At 40.1% G+C, this 25,618-nt stretch overlaps 1 protein-coding gene across 6 annotated transcripts in view; it reads right to left on the bottom strand.

The window, feature by feature from the left end:
* The window catches only part of Afg2a (AAA ATPase AFG2A), a 261,726-nt gene extending 239,521 nt beyond the window's left edge, over positions 1-22,205 (bottom strand). For 5 of the 6 annotated variants that reach the window (XM_026412226.2, XM_026412227.2, XM_077803492.1 and 2 more), the window contains exons 1-9: positions 21,628-22,205; positions 17,887-18,011; positions 16,668-16,825; positions 12,254-12,312; positions 10,635-11,279; positions 9,173-9,302; positions 8,092-8,148; positions 6,406-6,529; positions 4,267-4,522 (exon numbers count right to left, since the gene is read on the bottom strand). In XM_026412226.2, coding sequence (XP_026268011.2) covers positions 4,267-4,522; positions 6,406-6,529; positions 8,092-8,148; positions 9,173-9,302; positions 10,635-11,279; positions 12,254-12,312; positions 16,668-16,825; positions 17,887-18,011; positions 21,628-21,952 — 1,879 coding nt within the window. In that variant the 5' untranslated portion in view covers positions 21,953-22,205. Of the gene's footprint in view, positions 1-4,266; positions 4,523-6,405; positions 6,530-8,091; positions 8,149-9,172; positions 9,303-10,634; positions 11,280-12,253; positions 12,313-16,667; positions 16,826-17,886; positions 18,012-21,605 lie in introns of all 6 variants that reach the window. The other variant, XM_026412228.2, reaches the window with a different exon arrangement.
* Positions 22,206-25,618: the final 3,413 nt, after the last annotated feature.

Here is a 25,618-nt window from a genome sequence, read left to right as displayed (position 1 = left end):
AGGAAGAATGAATAACACAGACAGAATGCACTTACGACAGCCAGAGACAGATTTCCTGGAGATGGAGTCTTACTGTCCCAACTCATGAACTTGGTGTTGGTGCCTTAACCACCCAGACATGCCAGTGGGCATGCTCCAGCATTCCACCAAGGCACAGCAAACCAGGAAGCAAAGGAAATGTCTCCTGAAAAGCCCTTACTTCAAACAGAATATGGTTAAGTCTAGAGGCAGAGCCAAAGCTAAGAAATCTATTAGTGAGAACACAAAATCAGACTGGAAATGTTCAGGAAAATCACAGACATTTTTAAAGGTTCCTCACTGTCCCACTTTTCTGGGATTACCAAGCACTCAGAACCTGTTCTACAAAAGTCCAGTCCAGGGACGGAGGAAAGGTCACAGGTAGGAAAGTAGCCAATTTATCCAGGACAAACTCAGCAAGTAACTTGGGTATTTCTATTATCTTTTTCCTTCCTCTTGACTTATTATTTCTATCCTCTTCCCCCTTTTTATTTTGTTCATTTCTTTGTTTTTCCTTAAGTCCAGGGAATGCCATAGCCATAAGGGCACTAAAATGTCATGTGCCCCAACCCTTCTATTTACAAGTAGAGAAAACTAAAGCTCAGATAAGGCACAGAACTTGCCTAAGATCACAAGCCTCATTTTAAAAGCAAACTTGTCCAACCCTACCTCAAAACTACTTCTCCACTGTATCATCCTGCCCTTGGGAAAAATTCCTTGAAAATCATCCCGACACACTAGTCTCAAATTTTTTCTGCTATAAAATTAAGTGAATAGTATTAATAACTCTACACACACTAGTATTCAAGATAGCACACACAAAAATCACATATATTTTCCCTTATGGACACTATACTGCCAATCTTTCTAAAGACTACTTTTTCACAGTCTGAATCATTGCTAGACTGTGGGAAATGATTAGTTTACAGAAAGGAAGACAGAAAATAAGAAAATATCTCGATATTATCTCCTTTATAAACTGAGTCTATCCTTAGTTTTGCAGGCTAATATTAAATCTTAAAGCCCTACACCACTTTGAAAAAATGCTTTATTTTTTAATTTGGATAAAGAACACAGGTTTGAAGATGATTTGGGATTAAATTCCAACGCTGCCACACACTAGCTGTGAGATCTCTGAGTCTGAATGTTTTCCCTTTCATATCTTCCCTTCTCACTCACCTGCCCATAAACTACCTTTTTTTAACTTCTTCTCAGAAGTCATTTTTTCTATTAACCCCAGCAATTCCTTTTCCACTGAAAATGTCAATACGTTTTTCATATTTTTATGAGTATTCATTACTGTATTAGTAGATGATCACGAATCTCTTTTCTTCATCGAACTGTTTTCTGGAAAGCAAGAATCCCAGAGTTTTCTATAGTGTATAAAATCTACTAGAAAGTCAAAACTTATCTGATAAAGATTTTGAAGATTGAATCCCTGCCTAGATGCCATGGGAAGGTCCAAAGCAACAGTAATTCAGACTCTTCGGGATCACCTAACAGAAGGAAAAAAACAAGGTAGCTGGGCTAGGGCTGTGGCTCAGTGGTAGAGCGCTTGCCTAGCACATATGAGGCACTGGGTTCCATCCCCAGCACCACATTAAAAAAAAAAAAAAAAAAAAAAAAAAAAAACCTAAATAAAGGTATCATGTCCATCTACAATTTAAAAAAAAAAAAAAAAAAAAGAGCAAAGCAGCCTATTGACACATCTGTGACTTAGTCCCTGAGAAGTTAATTCTAACCCAGGCCCACCCCTCCCCAGGAAGCTAGCAGCACAGAAGCTGGACAGATGGGGTCTAGTCCTATACCATAATGTGCTGAAGAAAATGTTAACATTCACCTAGGTAATCTATACTGCCTATAGTTTCCACAGCTATTAATCCTCTAGCCTGGGATTGTGGTAATAATCAAGAAGAGTGAAATACAATTGATTTTCTCCATTTTAAGAGTAAGAATTAAAAAATTCCTAAATATATCTCCCAAGTTTTCTTTTCCTACCCATCTTCTTTAACCACTTTTCATAAACCCATCAGTCCAAATTAAAAGACTGAAAGGACTAATGGACAGGTCTTCAAAGCCACTAACATATAGACAACTATGAATCAAAAAAGTTATTAAATTTCTGAAACGACAGCTCTAAAATAAACAGGTCTCCAATTCAAGAATTTAATGTCTTCTATCACTGTAAGAATTAGATATTCTTTGAAACACCTTATGGGAAAAACAGAATACTACAACGGGAAAAAATGCCTAACTTTGTGAGGCCCTCAGCAACTTGGCGAGACCTTGTCTCAAAATAAAAAATAAAAAGGGTTATGGTAATGGCTCAGTGGTTAAGTGTCCCTGGGTTCAATCCCCAATACAAAAAAAAAAAAAAATTCCTTCAAAATATAAAAGGACTTAAAAATATATGCCAACACAGTGAAAAGAATATATTTAAGGAGTATAGATTACTGGCTCAGTATGTGCCCTGCCTTTAAAAGTCAGTAGAAAACAAACACAGCCTTTCCAAACCAACAAAAACTATCATATTTTTTTTCAATAAATTCTTACTTACTGGATCAAATACTGAATATTTCAACAACTTATTAAAACTGTCACAATTTTTGTAAAGGACCCTTAGGTTCAATCCCCAGAACCATGCCAAAAAAATAAAAATAAACTGTCCTGAATTTTCCATAATTAAAATTACTCTGAAAAACTGCAAACACAGGGGTGCTGACCCAGGAGTTGCCACCCCACCTCTTAGGGTTCTGCCCCCACTGAAGTAGAGGTTCTGATGGGGCAGCTTTTGGGTCTCCACACCAGGGAGAGCTGCAGGGTGCAGGGGAACTGTCTATGGAAGGGCTAGAGAACCCAGTCTGTGCCATTCTCCACTCTCCACCCAAGTAGCCTGTCAGCTGTTGGCTGCCCCCAGCTGGACAGAACTCCCCCCAGGACTGTCTCTGGGTCACGACCCTTCCTGTTCTACAGGCTGCCCACCCCTAGTCCCAGACCCCTCAGGGCAGCCCCACACTCTGGTCTCCTGGAGTCCCAGGGTAGAGTGAGCCAACAAAGGAGTCCATGTCTGAGGAGGGAAGAGCCTGGGCCCTACCTGTCTCTAGGCTTTGGGGAAGTCCAGGGTGCTAGCTGTGGCCAGCCCTGCAAAGGCAGCTTTGGCCACCTAAGGGTCCCTGGACTACGAATAAGATAGAGTCAAGTGGATGAATAGCCACCTCACATGGGAAGGAGGGAGCAGGAATCCCCTGATTCCAAGCCCAAGCCACATCAACTGAGGCCTGGCCTTTCCCCTGCTCATTGCTTGTGAGGACCCCAGCTGTCTGCAAGGTCTTCCTGCCCCAAGGACCCTATAGCCTGATGCCCACCTCACCCTAGCCAGGACCCCTTTCTGGTGCTCACCTAGGACATCTATCCTAGAAATTCTGGGTTTACTTTTCTGATTTAAGAAAACAAAATGTCATGGCATTAAGTTAAAAAAAAAAAATGTGCAAACATTAAAAGGTCTTAAAACTTCCAAAAGTAACTACAGTTATTCCATGGTCAAGTTCTTAAGTAGACAACTAATAACAACCCTTAAACACTGTTAAAGGTAAATACACTCTATAGCATAGACTTTTTGAGTACTTTTTCAGCACTTCAACATATACTAAGCTGCTCAAGGAAAACTGTGATCTTCCTGTAGACAGATTTACCTAATTTCCACAGCACAATATCAATGAATACTGTCATCATCCATACTACCATCTGTGCAGCTGGTGATATATGTGTGTACATACATGTATGTGCACGCTACTCAGAAAAGATCTTGAAGGATATATACCATAAAAGTAGTGATCTTTAGGAGGAATAAAAGTAATTTCCATTCATTTTATAGTCTTCTGAATCATTATGTTTTTTCAATAAACATACTTTATGATTAGAAAAAAATTATTTCCATTAAGCAATGAGTGAGATGTGCTGAGGAAAGTGGCACACACCCGTAATTCCAGCAACTCAGGAGGCTAAGGCAGGAGGATAACTAGTTCAAGACCAGTCTCAGCAATATCATGACCCCCTCAGCAATTCAGCAAGGCCCATCTCAAAGTAAATAAGATAAATAAAAAGGGCTAGGGATATATAGTTCAGTGGTAAAGCACCCTTGGGTTCAATTCCCAGTACCAAAAAAATAAAAAGTGAAAGGTAAATGATCAGCGTGTGAACCAGAGGAAAGTCCACAGGCACAGACGCCTCACTGCCAAACACTCTCACCTGCCTCATTGCACAAGGCTTTCAGGTCAGCTCCAACATAGCCGTGAGCACTATTTGCCAGCTGGAGCAGTTCAGCTTCAGTGAGCAAATGGGGAACCCTTTGAAGCAGCTTCTGGAGAATATCCAGCCGGTCCTGAGCATTAGGAACTCCAATCTCAATCTCTTTATCAAATCGTCCAGGTCTTCGGAGTGCAGCATCTAATGCTTGAGGGCGATTTGTGGCCCCAAGTACTAACACCTGTCCTTCACTTCCTTCCTAACAAAATAAAATGAAAATAAGTTGCATAATTTTCTAAAACTTGGAAAAAATATATATATGGAAGTAGACACTGGCTACGTAGATAAGAATGAATAGAATCATCCAGGCTATTAAGTCTTAACTTTAGGTCCTGTTACCTATTTATTATTTGTAATAGATTTGTTATACTTTTATTCCACATTTTTCAAGTTCAGTCTAAATCCTTCTTCCCCTAGAAAGCTTTCCAACACTTACCTCTCCATCAATTAAAGGATGTTTCTCTGACTTCTACCATCTTAACCATATCATTATCATAAATAATTGCATTAAATTACATGTTTCATTTAATTGTTTTAATTAAATAATTTTCCCTACTTGGAAAAAAAGATGATGAACTGATGTTACTCAAAGAGAACAAGGCTCCATTAGGAAGTCTTCCTTATATACAAACTGTTTTCTTTTTTATAATAATAAATTTTTAACTTTCTGAAAATACATACAATAATACAACTAATAGCAGACACCCTTGAATACATAAGGATTTTTACTCTGAAATTGAAATTAAGAACAACTTATAAAGAACTATAATCATGATCAGGCACCCGTAGGTATTACCCAGCATTTTACTTAGATGGTCATTTCATTTCACAAAGACCAGCGTAAGTGGAATGTGATTTACATAAAACTCAAACCTCATCAATTATTCTAAATGTGCCAACAGAAAATAAACCAGTGTGAATTCATGAATCATGAATTTAGGAGTACAAATATTTTCATACTATAACATCAGTGTGGTACTTCCAGTAGTGTCCAAAAGCAAGAACATCAGTGCAGTCGGCTTATTCCACAGCAGAGAAGAGGGGGCAGCAGAAAGACCCTGCAACTGAGATCCTTCCACATGGGGCCTGCTAGTGGATTCACTCTTCCCCTGGGTCCCTCTAATTATAATACAGCTCTCTGCATTTGCCATGAGGGTAAAATTATAGTCAACCATAAACAAAGAGAGTTGGTGTACTTAATAGTGATATCCAACTGACCAAATACCAAGCATTCACATTATTACCACATGTTCAGTTTCTACCAGTAAGCAGTAAAAACCTTTTAATTATCCACTTATTTAATATGTACCAAGAAGAGCAGGATCTACATAATTTCTAAAATTTCTTTTGGCTTTAACATATCATGATTCTAAAAACTTTAGTTATTTATACTCTGGCCCACGAAGTACATTTTTCTGAGCTGAGCATGGTGGTGCACACCTTTAATCCCAGAGACTCAGGGAAGCTAAGGCAGGAGGATTGCAAGTTCAAGGCCTGCCTCAGCAACTTAGGAAGATACTGTTGCAAAATAAAAAAATGTAACTCAGTGGTAGAACATCCCTAGGTTCAATCCCTGGTACCAAAAACAAAAGCCCAAAAATATACATTTTTCTGGTTAACAGATATCAGAACTCAGAGAATTTTTCTTCATTCCTGTTCTGAATTAGTCCTTCCTTGTATATACCCCATCAAGAGTATATACCCCATCACGGAATCCAGTGATCAGAGTAAATGCTTTCTGTCCATTATTTTCTCATCCCTTTTACTTATCTGAAAGAGTTTTTACATAAATAAGATGACTTACTCATGAAATTTCTAAATTAAATCCCCTAAAATTTACTGCTGAATCTTCCTTATTGATTTTTGCCTCGGGTTAATACCACCTATTACAAAAAAAAAACTATCACAGTTTGTTATTTTATATGTTAGAAAACATGTCAAGTTACATTGTCCTAGAATTTCCAAGTAATCTACTGAAGCTAGTTACTATGCTAGATACATTCCCCTTATCCTGGAATACCCAAAGACCCAGAACATGCACTTTTGCTTCCCACACAGGATCAGTACTAGTACTGTACTCACTGAGCCAATGCCATCCATCAATGTTAAGAGTGAAGCCACAACTCTTTTTTCCACCTCATTCTGAGCTCCTTCTCTTTTAGGGCAAAGTGCATCTAGTTCATCAATAAAAATAATTGAAGGGTGCCTAAAAACAAACACAAAATATGAAATCTCTAATTCACATTTAATTTTTAATTTTAGTTTCAATTTTTTAACTGAAATGCAACATGTCAAATTTAAAACTTAATAAAACTATAGATAAAAGCATTAGAAAGTGAAGATGCTTAACTTGGGCAGATTTAACTTATCAACTCATTCTAGTCTACTGCCCTGGTTACAAAGCAGAGTACTGGGAAGAGCCTACTGCTCCTGAGGTGAGCATCTATGCCCAGGCAGAACTCTCCCACAAATGCCTACTAAATTGTTATATGACTAGATCAATTCAGAAGCTGAGGACAGAGATGCTGTCCCTTGGGAGTAGGTCTAAAGCCCAAAGCACATAAACTAGAATGCCCTCTTGTTTTTGTTAAACGACATAAACAATACTTTCAAGATGACCAATTCTGCCATAAAGACATGAATTCTCTTACAAAAGGAAACCCCAACTACCATTAACCTAACAACAAATACATAATAAAAATAAGGTAAACCATCTTCTCAAATTTTCAGTAGTAGGAAGATAAAATTCTTATTTTATCTCACACTGGAAGAAAGCACTTTATTTTTTTTTCATTTATCTGATTGTTTACCTCTTTTTTTTTTAAATTGGTTGTTCAAGATTACAAAGCTCATGATATATCATCTTTCATACATTTGACTCAATTGGGTTATGAACTCCCATTTTTACCCCAAATACAAATTGCAGAATCATATCGGTTACACACTCTCATTTTTACATAATGGCATATTAGTGACTTGTATTCTGCTACCTTTCCTATCCCCTACTATCCCCCCTCCCCTCCCCTCCCATCTTCCCTCTCTACCTCCTCTGCTGTTGTTCAATTCTCTCCCTTGTTTCCCTCCCCCTTTCCCCTCACAACCTCTTATATGTAATTTTGTGTAACATGGAAGAAAGCACTTTAAAATAGCAGTTCTTTAAATAAAAAGCAGTAATATGATGTTAACTATCCAAACAATGGTAGAAATACAGCCATGTTAAGAACAATATTACATCAGACCAAATTACAGACAATATTCTAATACTCACTGCAATCTAATAATGTAACCTAAACTCAGGAATAAATAATATGGTAATTTTTTAAAGAGCACAAGGTTTGTCCCTCGGAAGGAATTTATAAGAGAACTAAGCTCTAAGCATACTTTGAAAATAGAGTCTATTAAGAGAATTAAATGTAGGTACACTCTAAAGGAATTCAGAGATTTATTTGCTTACTGATTCAGCAAAAAATGCTGTTTTAATTCTTCCTACTTTCTATAGTTTAATTACCAATTTATCAAACTTCCAAAACAAGATTAGAAATAGACTAAACAGAATATCATTAAGTCTACAATCTATTCCTAGAACTATCACTATTTTTTGTATTACTCTCATGCTTTGTGTAAGATACTACTACTTCACTTTAATGGAGCTTTGACTATTAATTCCAAAATCTCAAAAACTACTGTCATGCATATCTAAAAAGAACAAAAGCAAAACATCAAACAAACAAAAAAATGTGCTTCCCCCACAAAATAAAAAAACAATACCGTAGAGTGGCTTCGGCAAATATATGACGTAACTTTGCTTCGGTCTCACCATAGAATCTGTAACAAATAACAAATATTTTTTAAGGACCATTTATTTATTTTTTAATCTTGGTATATAAAAGCTAATCTGACTTTTTAAACAGTTCTAGAATAAGCACTTTCAACATTTATTTTCCAAATTTAATTTTTATACATTAGTGTTAAAAAGCAAACCAGGTATGGTGACACACATCTATAATCCCAGCAACTCAGGAGACTGAGGCAGGAGGATCAGGAATTTGAAGTCAGCCTAACAATTTAGCAAGACCCTGTCTCAAAATAAAAATAAAAAATAAAAAATAAATGGCTCAGTTGTAAAGCACCCTAGGTTCAATCCTCAGTACATATGTGTGTACATGCATGTGTGTGGATCTATATATATGAATATATTTATATTCTATATACCTGTATATGTGTGTGTATGTATATGTGTGTGTGTGTATATATATGTGTGTGTGTATATATATGTATGTATGTATGTATGTGTGTGTGTGTATATATATATATATATATATAGAGAGAGAGAGAGAGAGAGAGAGCGCAAATTTAAAATATTCCAAGGTATATATTATCCAGAGAGAATATCATGCTGTCACTTTTTTTTTTGGTACCAGAATTTGAACCCAGAGCACTTACAACTAAGCCACATTTCCAGCCCTTTTTATTTTTTATTTCAACAGGTCTTGTGTAGTTGCTTAGGGCCTCTCCAAAGTTTCTGAAACTGGCTTTGAACTTGCGATCCTCCTGCTTCAGCCTCCAGAACCATTAAGATTATAAGTACGTCCACTGCACCCTGTCCATGCTGCCATTTTTTTAATATTTATTTTTTAGTTGTAGTAGACACAGTACTTTATTTATTAATTAATTATTTTATTTATTTATTTTTACGTGGTGCTGAGGATCGAACCCAGGGCCTCACATGTGCTAGGCGAGCGCTCTACAACTGAGCCACAACCCCAGCCCCATGCTGCCACTTTTAAAGGCTACCTTGAAGAAGTATATTTAGTAATATTAAATTTACTTTTTCAAGTCATGCACCTACTTGCTTATAATTTCAGGACCATTAATTACAGAAACATAGGCTCCAACTTCATTAGCAATAGCCCTGGCAATCATTGTCTTCCCAGTACCTGGAGGGCCATAGAGTAATACTCCTCTAGGAGCTGGAATTCCTACGAGAAAAAAATGAACACTGAATTCAGCTTCACTAAGACTCTCATGAAGACTGTCATACTACTTCAAACACAAGTTACAAATGCAAATTTATCATGCATCACAAAATTAAAATAAGAGTCAGGCCTCCTCCCACTCCCTCAGAAAGATGTATTAACTATACCAAATACCTATCACCACAATGATATCTCTTTTCTCTATAGACCACAAAGCAAAGGAAGTATGCTGGTAGAAAACTGCACACACATTGCCAAGCCTTATCTCGCACAGCACAGTTCAATGACCAAAAATAAAATCAAACATGCACACACAAAAGCAAGCCACCAATACCGATTTCCTTCCTATTACCTTGGAGAGGCTAAACATTACTAGCAAAATATAAAACCAAAAGTTTGGTTGTGGTTTTTGGTTTTTTGTTTTTGTACTAGGGACTGAATTCAGGAGTGCTTCATCACTGACCTACATCCCCAGTCTTTTTGTTTTTTTTTTTTTTTTTTGCAGGGGTTGGGTACCAGGGATTGATCTCAAGGGCACTCGACCACTGAGCCACATCCCCAGCCCTATTTTGTATTTTATTTAGAGACAGGGTCTTACTGAGTTGCTCAGGACCTCGCTTTTGCTGAAGCTGGCTTTGAACTCTGGATCTTCCTGCCTCAGCCTCCTGAGCTGCTGGGATTACAGGCATGTGTCACCGCGTCCAGCTCTATTTTTTTTTACTTTGAGACAGTTTCACTAAATTACTGAGACAGGTCTCAAATTTGTGATCCTCCTGCCTCAGCCACACCAGTAGCAGCATGTGCCACCACACTGGGGTCCACGGGTCAATTTTAAACATAAAAATCCATAAAAAGGAATAAACAGAGATAGCATGCACAAATACATACAAAGGATCCATTAGAAACCAGAAAGAGGCACCTGAGTTTGCCAGGAGTCAAGTGACTAGCTTAATTTGCTACAACCTTTAACTAATTGTCTCAATGCAATGAGATCAGCACACAGTTACACTTCCTAACAAAGAAATTTTATCCCACCTATATGAATATAGTTTATTTCTTTCACCTTTACAGCTGGTCTAGCACGACAAGATACTTATTATAGATCCAACACAACCAACTGTTATATGCTATTAGAAGAGACAAGGCTGTCACTAACACATATCACAGCCCAGGGACCAAAGCATAGAGACTGGCTCAGTGCATGGTATCTCCTAAGGCACCTCTTATCAGAATGAACTAAGATAGGCAGAGAGAGATAACATTCAGTAGATAACTGGAATCAGCCAACTGCTTTTCAGTAACACTTCTAGGTATAATAAACTGAAGATATCATACCATAACTCTTGAAAAGTTCAGGCTGTTTGAGAGGCAGTTCAATTATTTCTCTAATTGCTTTCAGCTGACTGCTTAAACCTCCTATCATGTTGTACGTTACTTTAAATGGGTTATCTTGCTCCTTTGAATTTGTACAACTCTTTGTAAGATTGATTCTTGTTGTGGAAGAAATAAAATAAAAAGTATCAGTATTGCACTTCCCTCCAGTGCTGGATGATTTTAGCAGTCTCTCTTCATCGATAACCTGCTTATTTCCTTCTCTGGATGACTCAAAACTACATTTAAGAGCTGTGCTTTCCTCTAGCTCAAGTCCACTGCCATCCCCAAAGTTCTGTGTAATATCCAGCGAAATGTCATTGGCTTTATTTATAAATCTGTCATCAACAGGTTTACAAGGAGTACTTCTCAATGCTGGGCTCTGGGGTTCGTCCAGATGTAACTGACTTAGCTGGAAGGACATATCCAGGTTACCGTTTTCCATGCTGGATTGTTCAAAGGTCATTCCCTGTGCACTAGTGTCAGAGTCACTCTGAGGCCTTCCCAATACCATGCCATCTGCCCCTTTCACTTGCAAAACTTGTAACTTGCAAAGTCGTCCATAGAAGGTACAATACAGAAAGTTGCCTGGTAAAACAATCTTGCCATCTGGAAAACAATTCAACAAATACATCACGTTAACAAAATTTTTCACCCATTCAATGCTTTAATAGCAACTTATTGGCTATTAACAAAACTATCTGACCAAAAAGACTCAATCAAAACTGGAGTATCAATAAAGTCACTTTTGTCATGAAAAAGAAAAGACCTAGGAGCTGGGGTTGTAGCTCAGTGGTAAAGTGCTTGCCTAGCATGAGTGAGGTACCGAGTTTAATTCTCAGCTCCACATATAAATTAATAGAAATAAAGGTCCATCTGCAAATTTAAAAAATATATTTTTTTTTAAAAAGTTACACATTTAAAAAAAGAGAGAGAGAGAGGACCTAGTCAGGTGTGGTGGTACACACCTGTAATCCCAGCTACTATGAAAGCTGAGGCAGAAAGATCACAAGAATGAGATCAGCCTGGGCAACTTAATGCTGACCCTGTTGCCAAAAAAAAAAAAAAAAAAACCTGGAGAGGTAAGATCAGTGGTAGAACACCTGCCTACCCTGTATGAGATTCTGGGTTCAATTCCCAGCACTGAAAAAAAATAAAAAGAAAAAAAAAAAAGCTGAGAGCCTAATATTCCCCTATGACATACTGACAGCACCAGCTGGAAACAGAAAAGATGACTCTTTCAAACTCTCTACACACCAGGATCTGAGATCCCATCAACAGCCAGAAGTACGAGAGCCTTGAGAGGCAGTTCAATTATTTCTCTAATTGCTTTCAGCTGGGGTTAAAGCCTTGGTCCTACCCCTAACCCTGTCCACAAACAAGCCATTTGATTTTTCCAGTGCTGAATCCATTTACTGAGAAAAGTTAGATATCCCCTGCTTCAAAAGGATGTTACTTCATTAAGGGAATATTCTCTAAGCTATTTGGAAGGAAACTACTATATCTGTAAGACCTCAAAAAACACTATTTGCTGCAGCATTGCACTTAAAATTTAAGAAAACAATTTAAAATATTAGTCTCACCCAGTTTTCTCACAATACAAGAAGTCAGTTCCTCTTCATTAATTTCCCTATCTTTGTCACTATAAAGAGGGGAGAGGGACAAAAATCAGCATTAGGTATACCAGAAACTAAACTGGAATAAAATGATATTCACACAGTTGTATTATAAACCTCATCAAAATAATTTATCTGCAACCTGAAAAAGAATGATTCATACAATTTTGGAATAACTTAAAATTTTCAGACACTTCCTACAGCAGAAAAATATTTGCAATTTGGTACCTTAGTGAAAAACCACTGTTCTTCAAAATATAATATTCTATCCATTAGGGCATCATGAGAACATTTTAGTCAGTCCCATCAAGCACTTTTTTATTAGAATAAATGTCAGAGAACACTGCACACAGGGTAAATGCTTTGTAAAACATTAATTTATTACATACACATATATGCACATACATACAAATATATCTACATACATACACACACACACACACACACACACACATATATATAAATTCATGTGTGCATAACTTCTTGGAGGGTGTATGATAATCCATAATAACATCTGTGTGTGCGTGCGCACTCACACCACAAAGATGAAAAACACCAGCCTAAACTACCTACTCCTTTCTTGCACTTGCCTACCTTGGAAAAAGGCTTTTATTCACAGCTAATTTCATCCCTATTTATAAAACACCTGCTCAAGAAAATTAAATCCTGTAAGTACATTACCTGAAGAGAGAAAAGTGAGTAATGACTACAATGAAAATTTATTCTGGAGAAAGGACATGCCTGAGGAAAAAATGAGACCTCCTTCTTTCTATTGATAAAGGTGTCCTACAGGTGTCTTCCTACTTGTTCAAATGCAAGAAGTAGGCACACCTGAATAGTGCTGCACTTGCAAAGAAGCCTTCTCTTGGAGAGTTTTCAAAACATTAGCATTTTCTTCTTCCTCCATGCATAAGCACTACAAGAGACCAACAGCTGTCCAGCTCTGCTGGACAATCTTCCCCTCCTCTTTTGTAACATAAGGAAAACCAGAATGAGGTTTTTTGTTTTTTTTTTTTTTTAAGGATTTAAGATGGCAATCTATGTAAATATGCACATACTTGTACATACTTACCCCCAGGAACAGTGCACAAGGAGACTTCAACAGAACATAACTACTACAAAAATAATGAGAACTGACGACATAATTACACACAAAAGGGAACACGGGGAAGTGTTCTTGAATTAAACAGTGTGTAAACTAATAAGAAAATTATATCCTTAAATGCTTAAATTTATTTGTTTATAAAACTTTGAACCAAGTTATTTTATTTATTAAACTCTGAATAGAATGTCTTCACAAAATATATATTTGTGTGTGTGTGTGTGTGTGTATAAAAACAGTAAAAGTACCTAAATAACCAGTTTTGCTTTTATAATAGAATGGGTGCAGATAAAATGATTTCCATCAGAAGGAGCTCCAACATTACTAATGTAATTTTTCAGTTGCAACTAAAAATATAAGTAGATTCAAATTACTGATTTTCCTAACTGAAAACTAACTTTCTTGTCTATACACTGAAGCCTCATTTGAAATGTAAGATTTTTTAAAATAAAGTTTTATAGACCAACATTCCATTTAAAATATGTACAGTCCTCTATAATAGGCTCACATTATTCACCTAAGACTGCTGCCCTCAAGAGGTGAGACTAGGTAGTAGATCACAATCAAGGCTAATTCCAGTCAACTGATCACTTCTGCATGGAGCACCTTTTTAAGACATGATCTGATGATTAATCTGCTTTAAGCTGAGCAGCAACAACAACTATCCTACGAAGTATCAGGCAAGTTAATTCCCCTCATGGAGCCCATTTCCTAATCTATTAAAATGGGATAAATAAGGATACTTTTCAAGGTGTTAAGCGAGAGAAGTGTGAGCATGTATGTTTGCAATATACACAAAGCATCTAGTATAAAGCTGGTGCTCAACATATACTGTTTTTTCTCTCTGATTTTTTAATGTTCACTAAACTTATTATAGGCTTTGAGAATGTTTTATTTTTAAAGGAAAAAAATGTGCCAAAATGAAAGCTCAGAAGTTAATAGAAGCCTGTAATCCTAGCAGCTCGGGAGACTGAGGCTATACAATAACAAATTCAAAATCAGCCTCAGCACTTAGCAAGGCCCTAAGCAACTTATCAACACGTGTTAAAATTAAAAAATAAACCAGGGTGGGGATGTAGCTCAGTGGTTAAGTGGCCAAGGTTCAATTCCCAGTACCAAAAAATTAAAAAAAAAAAAAAATTTAAAACTCAAGCTGATGACTACAAAATGTTTTGTGATTCATGTAAACACATTCCCAAAATTATTACTAAGGTGATAAAATGTCAAAAGGTGCTTTTAAAAAATGAATTCTAATCAAACCTGAACATACAAACTAAGTCAAAATCCTATTAGATGCAGAATATTCAAAAGGATAGATAATATACTTTAAAGTTAGGTTGAATCGAATAATTAGCCTTTGGTGAATGACCATTTAAAACTCAATAGTAATGACCCTCTGTTTACTAAAATGAATACAATGAGTTAAAATATATGATCAGGTCTTTTTCTCAAGCAGTCTTCAAACTTAATTTTCACAGTAAGCTACTCCTTTCTTTACAACCATAAGAAAAATCAGAAGCCCTGACTATGCTCCAAGCCAACATGAAAACCACTGCTAAAAATTCAGCAATAATACTTCCTTTGATCTAAAATGTCAGGGTATGTTCTAATCATGGAACATGAGCCCTTAGTCCCTAAATTACATAGTACTCATTTAACTTGTGCTGTCTCACACATTGGGCCAATAGCCAGTCCCTACATGTGGCCACTGTAGTACTTAAAATGTGGCTAATCCAATAAGGACCTAGGAATTAGCTCAGAAACCCTACATCTAATAGAAGAAAAAGCCCAAATCACACTGGATTAGGCCCCAACTTCCTTAACAAGACTCCTAAAGCACCAAGAAATAAAATCAAGAATCAATAAATGGAATGAACTCAAATTAAAAAGCTTTTTCTCAGCAAAAGAAACAATCAATGAGGTGAAGAGAGCGCTTACATTCTGGAAGCAAATTTTTACCTCTCGCACATCAGATAGAGTACTAATCTCCAGGATATATAAAGAACTCAAAAAACTTAACAAAAAAAAAAAAAAAAAAAAAACCCCAAACAACCCGATCGATAAATGGGCTAAGGAGCTGAACAGATACTTCTCAAAGAAGATATACAATCAATCAACAAATCTATGAAAAAAGGTTCAACATCTCTAGTAATTAGAGAAATGCAAATCAAAACTACTCTAAGATTTCATCTCACTCCAGTCAGAATGGCAGTTATCAAGAACACAAACAACAATAAGTGTTGGTGAGGATGTGGGAGAAAGGTACATTCAATTCATTACTGGTGGAACTGCAATTGGTGCAATCACTCTGGAAAGCAGTATGGAGATTCCTCAGAAAACTTGGAATGGGACCACTTGTGCTGTCTCACTCATTGGGCCAATAGCCACCCAGCTATCCCACTCCTTGGTCTATACCCAAAGGATTTAAAAATAGTATATTACAGTGGCACAGCCACTTTAATGTTTATAACAGCTCAATTCACAATAGCTAAACTGTGAAACCAACCTAGATGCCCTTCAATAGATAGATAGATAAGGAAACTATGGTACATATATACCATGGAATATTACACAGCTTAAAAGAGAATAAAATTATGGCATTTGCAGGTAAATGGATGGAGTTGGACAATATCATGCTAAGTGAATAAGCCAATCCCAAAAAAACAGGGGCTGAATGTTCTCTCTGATAAGTGGATGCTAATCTATAATAGGGGGTGGGGGGCATGGGTTGAGTGGAGAAACTCCGGATGGGGCAAAGGGGAGAGGAAGGAGAGGGTAAGGGGATAAGGGGGTAGGAAAGATGGTGGAATAAGGCAGACATCATTACCCTAGGAACAAGATTGCACAAATGGTGTGACTCTACTTCACATACAACCAAAGAAGTGAAAAATTCTGCTCCATTTGAGTATAATGAATTGAAGGGCTTTCTACTGTCACATATAACTGAATAGAACTAATAAAAAAAAAAAACGTGGCTAACCCAAATTGAGATAAGCTATAAGTTTATCCTACAGCACACTGAAATTTGAAGTCTTATTTTGATAAAAAGGACATAAAACATCTTATTAGTAGTTATTATAATTATTACACGTTAAAATAAGATTCTACATATAATGGTTAAACAAAATATAGTGTTATGATTCATTTCACCTCTTTCTCTTTACTCTTTGTGGCTACTAGAAAATGCAAAATTAGTTATGTGGCTTACATTTGTGACTCTCATATTTCTACTGAGCGCACCAACCATACAGTCATGAAAGGGAGGAAAAGAAATCAAACCTCAGTGCCAAGTCCATTTCCTGAGCCTGCAGCACAGCGCCCACAAGAGGCTGCACCCGGATGGCATCGCCAGCCCTCACACCCACATTCTTCTGTGCTACTTCACTCAGGCCAACCTTGCCTCCAGGAAATCCTGCCACTGGCCAGGCTGTATAGACCTACCCATAGAGAGAGGAAGCAAGAAAATAAATTTTCTTGAAAATATTTTCCAAATTTATTTTATAAAATATTGTTGTATTCTAGAATACAACTTATAAAGCAGAATGCTAAGCATAGCTAAGGACATGAATCTGCAAAACACAGTTCTTACACCAGAGTCTTTACAATCTGGTACAAACTGCAATAGAATAAATTCCACTTACAAAAAATAAAATAATACTACATAGGATCACAAAAATGAAGTTATTCGGATAAATAATATTGTGTCTCTGTGAAAATCAGGAGTGAACTCTCATTGAAATGTTGGAAAATTCAAAAGGTAAGTTTAGGAAATAAGAAAAAGACATTAACAGGTAATAAAAAGAAAATGAGAAAAATATTAAAAGCAAGAGAATTTTTTAAAGTAACCCAGGTTTGAACTTAAACTACACTGAGGAAGTATCCATACACGGGATATAAGTTTTATCAGAACGTGGATCTCATCAATTTAAATGTTTGAGGAGCGAAGATTCCTGGCTTGAGTTCATACATCTATAGTCCTCTCTTCCACAGGACACAGCAAAGGATTTGAAAGTACAACATGAGCCCAGAACAATGAAAAGAATGAGAAGGATGCCATCAGCAGACAAATGATTTTTAAATATTTCCAGAATATCCCCTGTAGATAAAACAAGTAAGCAAAGGAGCCATGGCAGAGGCAGGAGCTGGCAGGCAGGAGACAAAGCCTAGCTCCTGAAAATCCATGGTTCTGGGCTCAGAGTCTCAGGAGTGGTGAACAGCAGCAAGGAGAAACAAAGGTTTCCTTCTTAGCCCAAAATGACACTTCTACAGGAAAATATAACAGGTCGGGAGAAACAAAGGGTATGTCACTGCATCCCTGAGGAAAAGGACATGGCATTTTAGGGCCTACTATTCCCAAGATAGCTGTAGACATCAAAGAAAGGAGTAGTCTATATACATGTGAACGTTTCTCAAATGTACTTTTAATTTTCTTCTGCCTATGTTGAAGTCAAAATCAGAAACACCTCAAATATTTTAAGAAAATGAAAAGGACTCTTACCTCCTGCTTTCCCTCCAAACTGGTAAGCAATACTGGTCGACCTATACATATGTTTGCAGACTTCATAGTGCTGAGTCCAAGATGAACAAGGGAGTTCTGGAACGTTTTAGGAACTTTGCCATCCACTGTAAAGAAAGAGAAAATTAATTTTGTACTAGTTTTTAACTGAAGCTAAGGCATGCTTTCCTCTGGAGTACACAAGAATTCTATATCCACACAGCCACATGAATGTACTCACACACTCCAGAGAAAACACTGCCCCAACTCTTCTTGTAATCAATTTAAAACCAAGTCCTTCTAAGTATATGTCTACTGGCAATGTATGAGTGTTAACTAAAAAGTGTTAATTTTTAAAAAGATAATTTTTTTCTTAAGTATTTTGGTTTCTATTTATGAATGGCAAATATGCTGCATTCAAAATTCCCTCCAGTCAAAAGTTCTTTGAGACAATGTTAATTTCATTTCAAAAAAATAAACATATATTGGGCTGGGGATGTGGCTCAAGCGGTTGTGTGCTTGCCTGGCATGTGCAGGGCACTGGGTTCGATCCTCAGCACCACATAAAATAAAATAAAGATGTTGTATCCACCGAAAACTGAAAAATAAAATATTTAAAAAACTCTCTCTTAAAAAATAAACAAACAAACAAACATATATCACTGATCCTGGGAGCACACACTTTCCTTTCAGTTAAGCACCTGGTTGCCCCAAGCCCAACACCATGAGGACCTTGGCAGTAGGTGGGAAGGCCCAATGGTCCCCGCCTTTCAAATAAAGCTGTCTGAGGTGTTGGAGATGTATTTCCGTGGTAGAGAGCTTGCCTAGCATGCCTGAGCCCTGGGTTTAATCCCCGGCATCACAAAAATAAAAACAATCAAATAAAGCTGTTTTGAAAAAAAAAATTAAACATAATTGAAATAGTCTCTATTTTTTGGAGATCAGATTCTAAGCTGAGTTAGCTTTGGCCTCAATAAAAACAGGTACATCTACCTGGCTCCTGAGCATTAGGTTATGCTTCTATTTCCCACCCACGTGCCCCAGGATGGAAAAACCACAGGCTTCCTTTAACATCTCCATGTTAACATCTCCTCCCTATCCATGTAGATCATGTTCAAATTCCCATCCCTGGCCTCCTTTCCCAAAAACTTGCCATTGTACTCTCTGCTTACATCATTCAATTCTTACCTGTCCACAAAACTCCCTTCACCAATCCTTACTACTTCAGTACTTTAAACATCCACTTTCCCCATTCACAATATTCCCCTTATTGAGCACCTTAAAAGTTTGGTCAACTTTGTTCACTAAACCTTTGCAGCTTTTGGCATTCTCAACCAAGTCTCTTCCTTCAGTCAAATAATCTCAAACAACCATGCAGTCATTCAACAAATATGTACTACTGCCTACTACATAACTGACCCTATAATTGGCTTTTTTTTCCTTTGATGGTGCTGGGGAGAAACCCATGACCAAGTGCAAGTAAGCAAATGGTCTACCACTCAGCCTCAGGCCCATAATAGGCACTCCTGGTTCACAAATTCTGCCCTCAGAGTTCATGATCTAGCAGGATGAAGAAGTTATATAACAATCATTAAATAATGATATCACACACTAAGGTTCATACAACAAAATGATAAAAAGTGCTAGCAGGGCCTATAACATGAGAGCTGACCTTATTTGAAAAAAACAAAGAATACTTCTCAAAGTAATGTTGAATTCAGATCTGTAGGAAAAGTACAAAACAACTAAATGAAGAAAAAAAATCATTCTCAGCAAAGAGTATTGCACATAGATGTCCTGAGCACAGAAGAGTAAGGGGCATCCTCCAGAGCATAGACAGACTGGCAGAGCACGTGAGAAAGGTCAAACCATCCAGAGCAGTGGAGGTGTCAACATGTTGGTCATCACTCTGACAGTATGGGAGCCCCGTGAATGAAAAGCAGGGTCATGACAGAATCTTCATTTCAAAAGATAATTTTGTGGGGTGGGCCCCGGGTCAGCCAGGGAGGACAGGGGTAGGTATAGCTCAGTGGTAGAGAGCTTGCCTAGTACATGTGAGGCACAGGTTCGACCCTCAGCACTGCATACAAATAAATAAAATAAAGGTATTGTGTCTATCTACAACTAAAGAAAATTTTTTTAAAGATTATTCTGGCTACAAAGTAGAAAAGAAGGAAGAAAGGGAGATTGACTAAAAGGCTGTGACATCAGTCCAGGTGAGAAATGGTAAAGTGGAAGTGGAAGTAGAAACGAAGAGGAAAACATCAAGGACTGCATGTATGCAGGAGATGTGAGAAGGGGGTCAGGGACCACTCCAAGCTTCCAGATTCTATAATGGTAAAAAGTGAATAGGGCTAAAGTTTGTTCTGCTGGAGGAAACAGGGGATGATGAGGTCAGTCCTGAGGTACCTTGAGAAATCCAGGAAAAGAATTTTGGACAGTGCTATTCAAAATGTGGTCTATGAAATATACTTATTACTGGTTCAATTATGAGATACATGCATACACACCCAGAAAAAAAAACGAAGATAAGCATTAAGAAGCTTTTATTGCAATTTAACACAACAATTTTACATCTGGTGGATCTAATAAAAACTTTTCCTTAATTTTTTTAACTTATTTTCCTAGTTCATTTTTATTGTGTTCTACAAAAGTGCCAAAATGTGACCTTTTGTACATTTTAAAACCTTCAGCACAGAGAGTTTAAGCAGCACAGTACAAAAGACAAGGGAATCAAGACTCTGGAACAACATGCGTTACAAAAACCAATTTGAAAACGTAGAGGTATGGATGGGGAATTGTTGGCCTTGGAAGATTTAGGACTAAGAATTAAGAGACCTCCACGTTTAATGGAAAAGGAGAAGCCTGACGAGGAAACAAATACCCACAAGCGTGCAGAAAATAAGCGACTGAAGGAAGAGACTTGATCTACACTGCCAAAAGCTGCAAAGCTTTGGTGAAGAAAGCAATGTAAAATCATCCACTGGATGGAGATGATCAGTGACCACGGCAGGGCGGCTTCCACTTAAAGACAGGTCAAGCAGGAAGAGGCCAAGGAGGGCGCGAGACATGAGAAGGCAGAGTCCAGGCCACTTAGTTTGGCAATGAAGAAATCAGAGCGGCGGTCCCAAGAAAATACAGAGGTTTGAAGATGTCAGCGGGAAGGGCCCAGCTGGAGAAGGGGCGGGCTCCGGGTCAGCGAGGGAGGACAGGGGTGGCCGCGGGTCAGCGAGGGAGGACTGGGATGGGCCGCGGGTCAGCGAGGGAGGGCAGGGGTGGCCGCGGGTCAGCGAGGGAGGACAGGGGTGGGTCGCGAGTCAGCGAGGGAGGACAGGGGTGGGCCGCGAGTCAGCGAGGGAGGACAGGGGTGGGCCGCGGGTCAGCGAGGGCGTACTCTGACCCCTAGGGAAGTGGGCAACCGCGAAGCCGGCCCCAGGACCGCCTTAGGGTCCGGACACACAGAAGCCCACTTTAGTCCGGTGCGTCGTTCAAAGCCACGGCGTCGGGCACGCTGGGCACTGGACGCCGGCCGTGGGCTGGCACCCCGCCCCGGGGCTTCGCGCCGCGCCGCACCTGAGGGTCACCCCGGCTCCGAGGCCCGCGGGGCCGCGCAGGGCTGCGACCGGCGTCAGAGCGCCGCCCCGGCGCGCCGAGCGGACCCTGGCGCGGAGCGGCCCCGACCCCGCGTGGCCGACCGGCCCCCGCTCCCGCGGCGCCCTCACCCTTCTCTAGGAAGCTGGTCACCAGCAGGGTCCCGGCCGCCGCTGAGCCGCAGGCGGCCGCGGGAGGCGCGGGCGACCCGCTCTCCGAGGTCTGGCTCAGCCGCTTTCGGTGCTTCTTGGACGTCATGGCCAGCGGGCGGCGGTCGGGCGGAGAGCGGAGCGGGCGGCGGGCGGGCGGCAGAGCCGGCTGGGCGTGCGCGCAGCCGAGCGAAGACTTCCGGGGCAGAGGTCGGCGCGCGCGGCCCGCGCCGTAAAGCCCCGAGTGGAACGCGGCCCGGCTGCGGAGGTTCCGCTGCTGCCCAGGAGGGGGCGGTTCGGCGGCTGGAGCCGGCGCGTCCGTGGTGCATCCCTGAAGGAGCGGGTGCAGGGGAGCTTCGTCCCCCGCTTCACCTGGAACGTCGGTCGGTGTGAACGAGCGAACGCCACCAACATGGGGAAGCGTCTCCCGCCCTCTGGCGCCGGGGAGCCCGGGACTCGCGGCCTACGCGGGGCGGCTTTGCGCGGCGGGGACCCCGCCCACTCGGCGGCGGCGGCGCTCTTCTGAGGCTTACGGCGGCGGCCGGGACCCGCCGCGGGGGCTGACGGGACGGGGCGCGACGGGACGGGACGCGACGGGACGGGACGCGATGCGGCCGGTCGGGCGCTGCTGGCGCGCGGCGCTAGTGTGGGCGCGGGCGCGCGGCGCGGCCCTCGGGACGACGGCGGGGCGCCGCAGGGCCTCTGGGCCCTCGGGCGAGCTGCGCGGAGAGCCCGACAAGTTCGGGGGCGTGTCGGTGCGCTTGGCGCGGGGCGGCGCGCTGGACCGCCTGGACGCCGCCGCCTTCCGCAGCGCCCTGCGAGGCAAGTGTCTGCGCGGGCCGCGGCAGCGGGGCGGCCCGGGGCGGTGGGGCAGCGCCAGCCCCGCGCTCGCCGGGTACCCTGGGCACCCTGCCGGTCCTGCCGGTCCCGTCGACCCCACGGAGGTCCAGGCGAGGAAGGTACTCCCGACCGCGGCTCTGCCAACCTCCCCCCCCCCCCCGCTGCCCGGCCGGCGCCAAGCTGACCCCCCCAGGACCTCCGTGCGTACGCTGGGGCGCTCGGCAGGCACCCCTCGGCTGGCATCGCAAGGCAGGCACCTGGGTCTGCAGGTGACGTCCTGCGCTTGGTCCCGGGTCCTGCCAGGAGCCCTGCCGCTGAGAATGCGTCCCCTAGGGTGCTTCAGCGCGGTGTGCCCGCCCGGTGACTGACGGTGTGATCAGGCAGGCCACCGTGCAGGGCACTCAGGAGTTCTGAAGGGACAACCTTGGTATCTTGATAATACGAATTCTGTGCCATTCAGGAATCATTAAATAATAGTCAAATTATTAAATGTTGATATTAAATAACTTATTGAATGATAAATAATTGTGTTTTTTTTAAGATTTTTTCTAAATGATGGGACCGAGGAATGGAGAGAATAGGGTAACTTCCCCTGGCTCTACATCTCTTCTTCCTGTACCCTGCTGCCCGCTGGCCTACTGCTACAACTCCATTGTGTTGTCATTCAGTCAAACAAAACTGACAGTGCCTGCAGAGAGAACCTAAAATAATCTGAGAAGAAAGCCTGATTGGAAGTTTTTGTTCTTTTCAAATAAGTTGAACTCATTAGAATAACATCAGTAAAAGTTGTTAAGCTGTTCACACATAGAAGTCCACCATTCTTTTTGTGTTCCTGTTTTATTGACAACTCAAAAGTTAGATGGTAATTATAACACAGATAATAAGCTGCAAGGGTGTTTCTGGTCTTTCTATGCCACTGAGTAGCTGTGCCACCTTAGGCAACCAGTTATTTAATAAATAGAGATTGAGTACTGGTGCATAATATGGCGCTAACCTGGATTTCAACTATATAGAATATTAAGTAGGGTGAGAAAGAAATGTCATCAGGTAACTCGGGATGAGTTCTAATCATCCTCACATGGTTAGTACTCTTTAAGTTCACATAATAGCATTTGTACATGGTTTAGGAAAGATTTTTGTTCAAGACATAGACTTTTTTTCTTAAATATTTTTATTAGTTATTGATGGACCTTTTTATTTATTTAATTATTTATATGTGGTGCTGAGAAGCGCTCTATCACTGAGCCACAACTCCAGCCCTCAAGAGGTGGACTTTTATGAGCTGGACTTTGAGGGACAGATATAAGCCATGGGGATGAAAGGTGGTAGTGGAAGGAAAAAAATCACTGAAGTTTGAGAAAAGGAAAGAATTAAAAAGTGAGTCTGAGACTTCAAGTATTGATGCCAGAAATAAACAAACTGATATATAAAGCTAGTTTGGGACTGTAGTATTCCGTTTTGAAAGTACTTTGAGAAGTTTTGAAGTGGCAGTCTTCAGGAAATGTCTGAGAGCAGCTAGAGAGCTGACAGTTAAGTGAAGTCAGGACTAGGCACTAGCCTTGTGCCAAAGAGTATAAGATGCAACACAGCAGCAAATAGCAGTGCTTTTGCAAAACCTTTTTCATTTACTCTGAAAGATTGGGAAGAAATACATGGGAATTCCTGACTGCAATCATCAAGTGTTGGTTATGGGTGTATATACATGTCAAAGCTCATCAACTGGAGGTTGTGTCGCAGCGGTAGAGCTTGTGCCTAATGTGAGCCCTGGGTTCAATCCTCAGCACCACATAAAATAAAGGTATTGTGTCCAACTACAACTAAAAAATAAATATTAAAAAAAAACTAATCAACTCTTAAGATTTCTGCACATTGTTTTAATTAGACCTCTGTTTTTTAAAGATTTAATCAGAGAAAAGGTCAGAAGGATCTGATCCCATGGCCTCACAGCATGCTAAGTCAGGCCAAATCTGTTAAAGGCACTGTTCTGGGCACACCAACTTTCGAGAGGGGCATACAGCATGGTCCTTGGCTTGGAGGAGCTTGCTACAGAGCTGAGGAAGAGAAGAGAGGGAAAAGTTCCCAGAACAGGTACTCAAGCCTCCCAAGACCCATGCTTCAGGGTTGGGGCCAAAAGCAAGTGAGATGACGCATAGGCAAAGTGACCGGAAAGGGTTCTCAAATCTCTAAAATTGTGAAGTATTCCTTTCTTCACCCCTGCCTTTGTCTTTCATGGTTGTAAGTACTTAAATAATGTTGTAAAGCATCTGAAACTTAGCAAGGTTAAATGAATTGGCATTTTTATCCCCTGGCTTAATCTTATGTAATGAAGTAAGAAACTTTTTAAAAACTCAAAAGACAAAACCTATCATGTTCATTGGGGAATTTTTTATAACAAAATTAGAAATGTCTATGACTAGAAGGTTGGTTAAGAAGCTTATGAATACCTACATATGGAAAACTTGGAGTTATTAGAAATTTATATTCATTCAAAAAATCTTGGTAACTTACCCCAGAATGTTTAACATATGTTGTGAAAGACATGATATAAGCTGTGAGTAATATGATGTTACTTAAAAAATTCATGAAAACAAAAAATTTTAGATATTTTCAAACTAGTAAAACATTAAGGTTAATTCATTATCTTTATTTTCAAGATTTTCTAGAACTAGCATAATTATTTTAAAATAATTATATACTTTTGACCACCTTGAAATTGATAAACCAAAAATAATTATGGCACAACTCTAAGTGCAAGTAAAAGTCCTTAATAAAGATCAAGACTAAGGGTGTTAAAAGAAACCATTGGCTGGTGATGTAGCTTGGTAGTGGAACACTTATCCCACATGAAGCCCAGGGCTGGATCTCCAGCATCACAAAACAGAGAAAGAAACAGCATTAAAATTGTATTCCATTTTGTTTAAATCAGTTTATTTGTCTATTCTGCAATTAACAACACCTGTTATGTGCCAAATATTGTCTTCAGCCGGTATGGATGTGAAGATCAGCACTGTGTTCTCAAGGATTTTGATCTGGTAGAAAATCATATAAATAGTGTGGTAATTATGGAAAACATGGTAGTAGCCACGATGGTGATGTGAACAGGACATTTTGGGGTCTCTCCAGAAAGCTAATCATGAGGAAGTACATCCCTAAAG

The sequence above is a fragment of the Urocitellus parryii genome, chromosome 10, assembly GCF_045843805.1.
Source record: "Urocitellus parryii isolate mUroPar1 chromosome 10, mUroPar1.hap1, whole genome shotgun sequence".
NCBI classification, from domain to species: Eukaryota; Metazoa; Chordata; class Mammalia; order Rodentia; family Sciuridae; genus Urocitellus; species Urocitellus parryii.
Note: the sequence above shows the minus strand (reverse complement) of the source record. Positions and strands in the feature narration are given on the sequence as shown.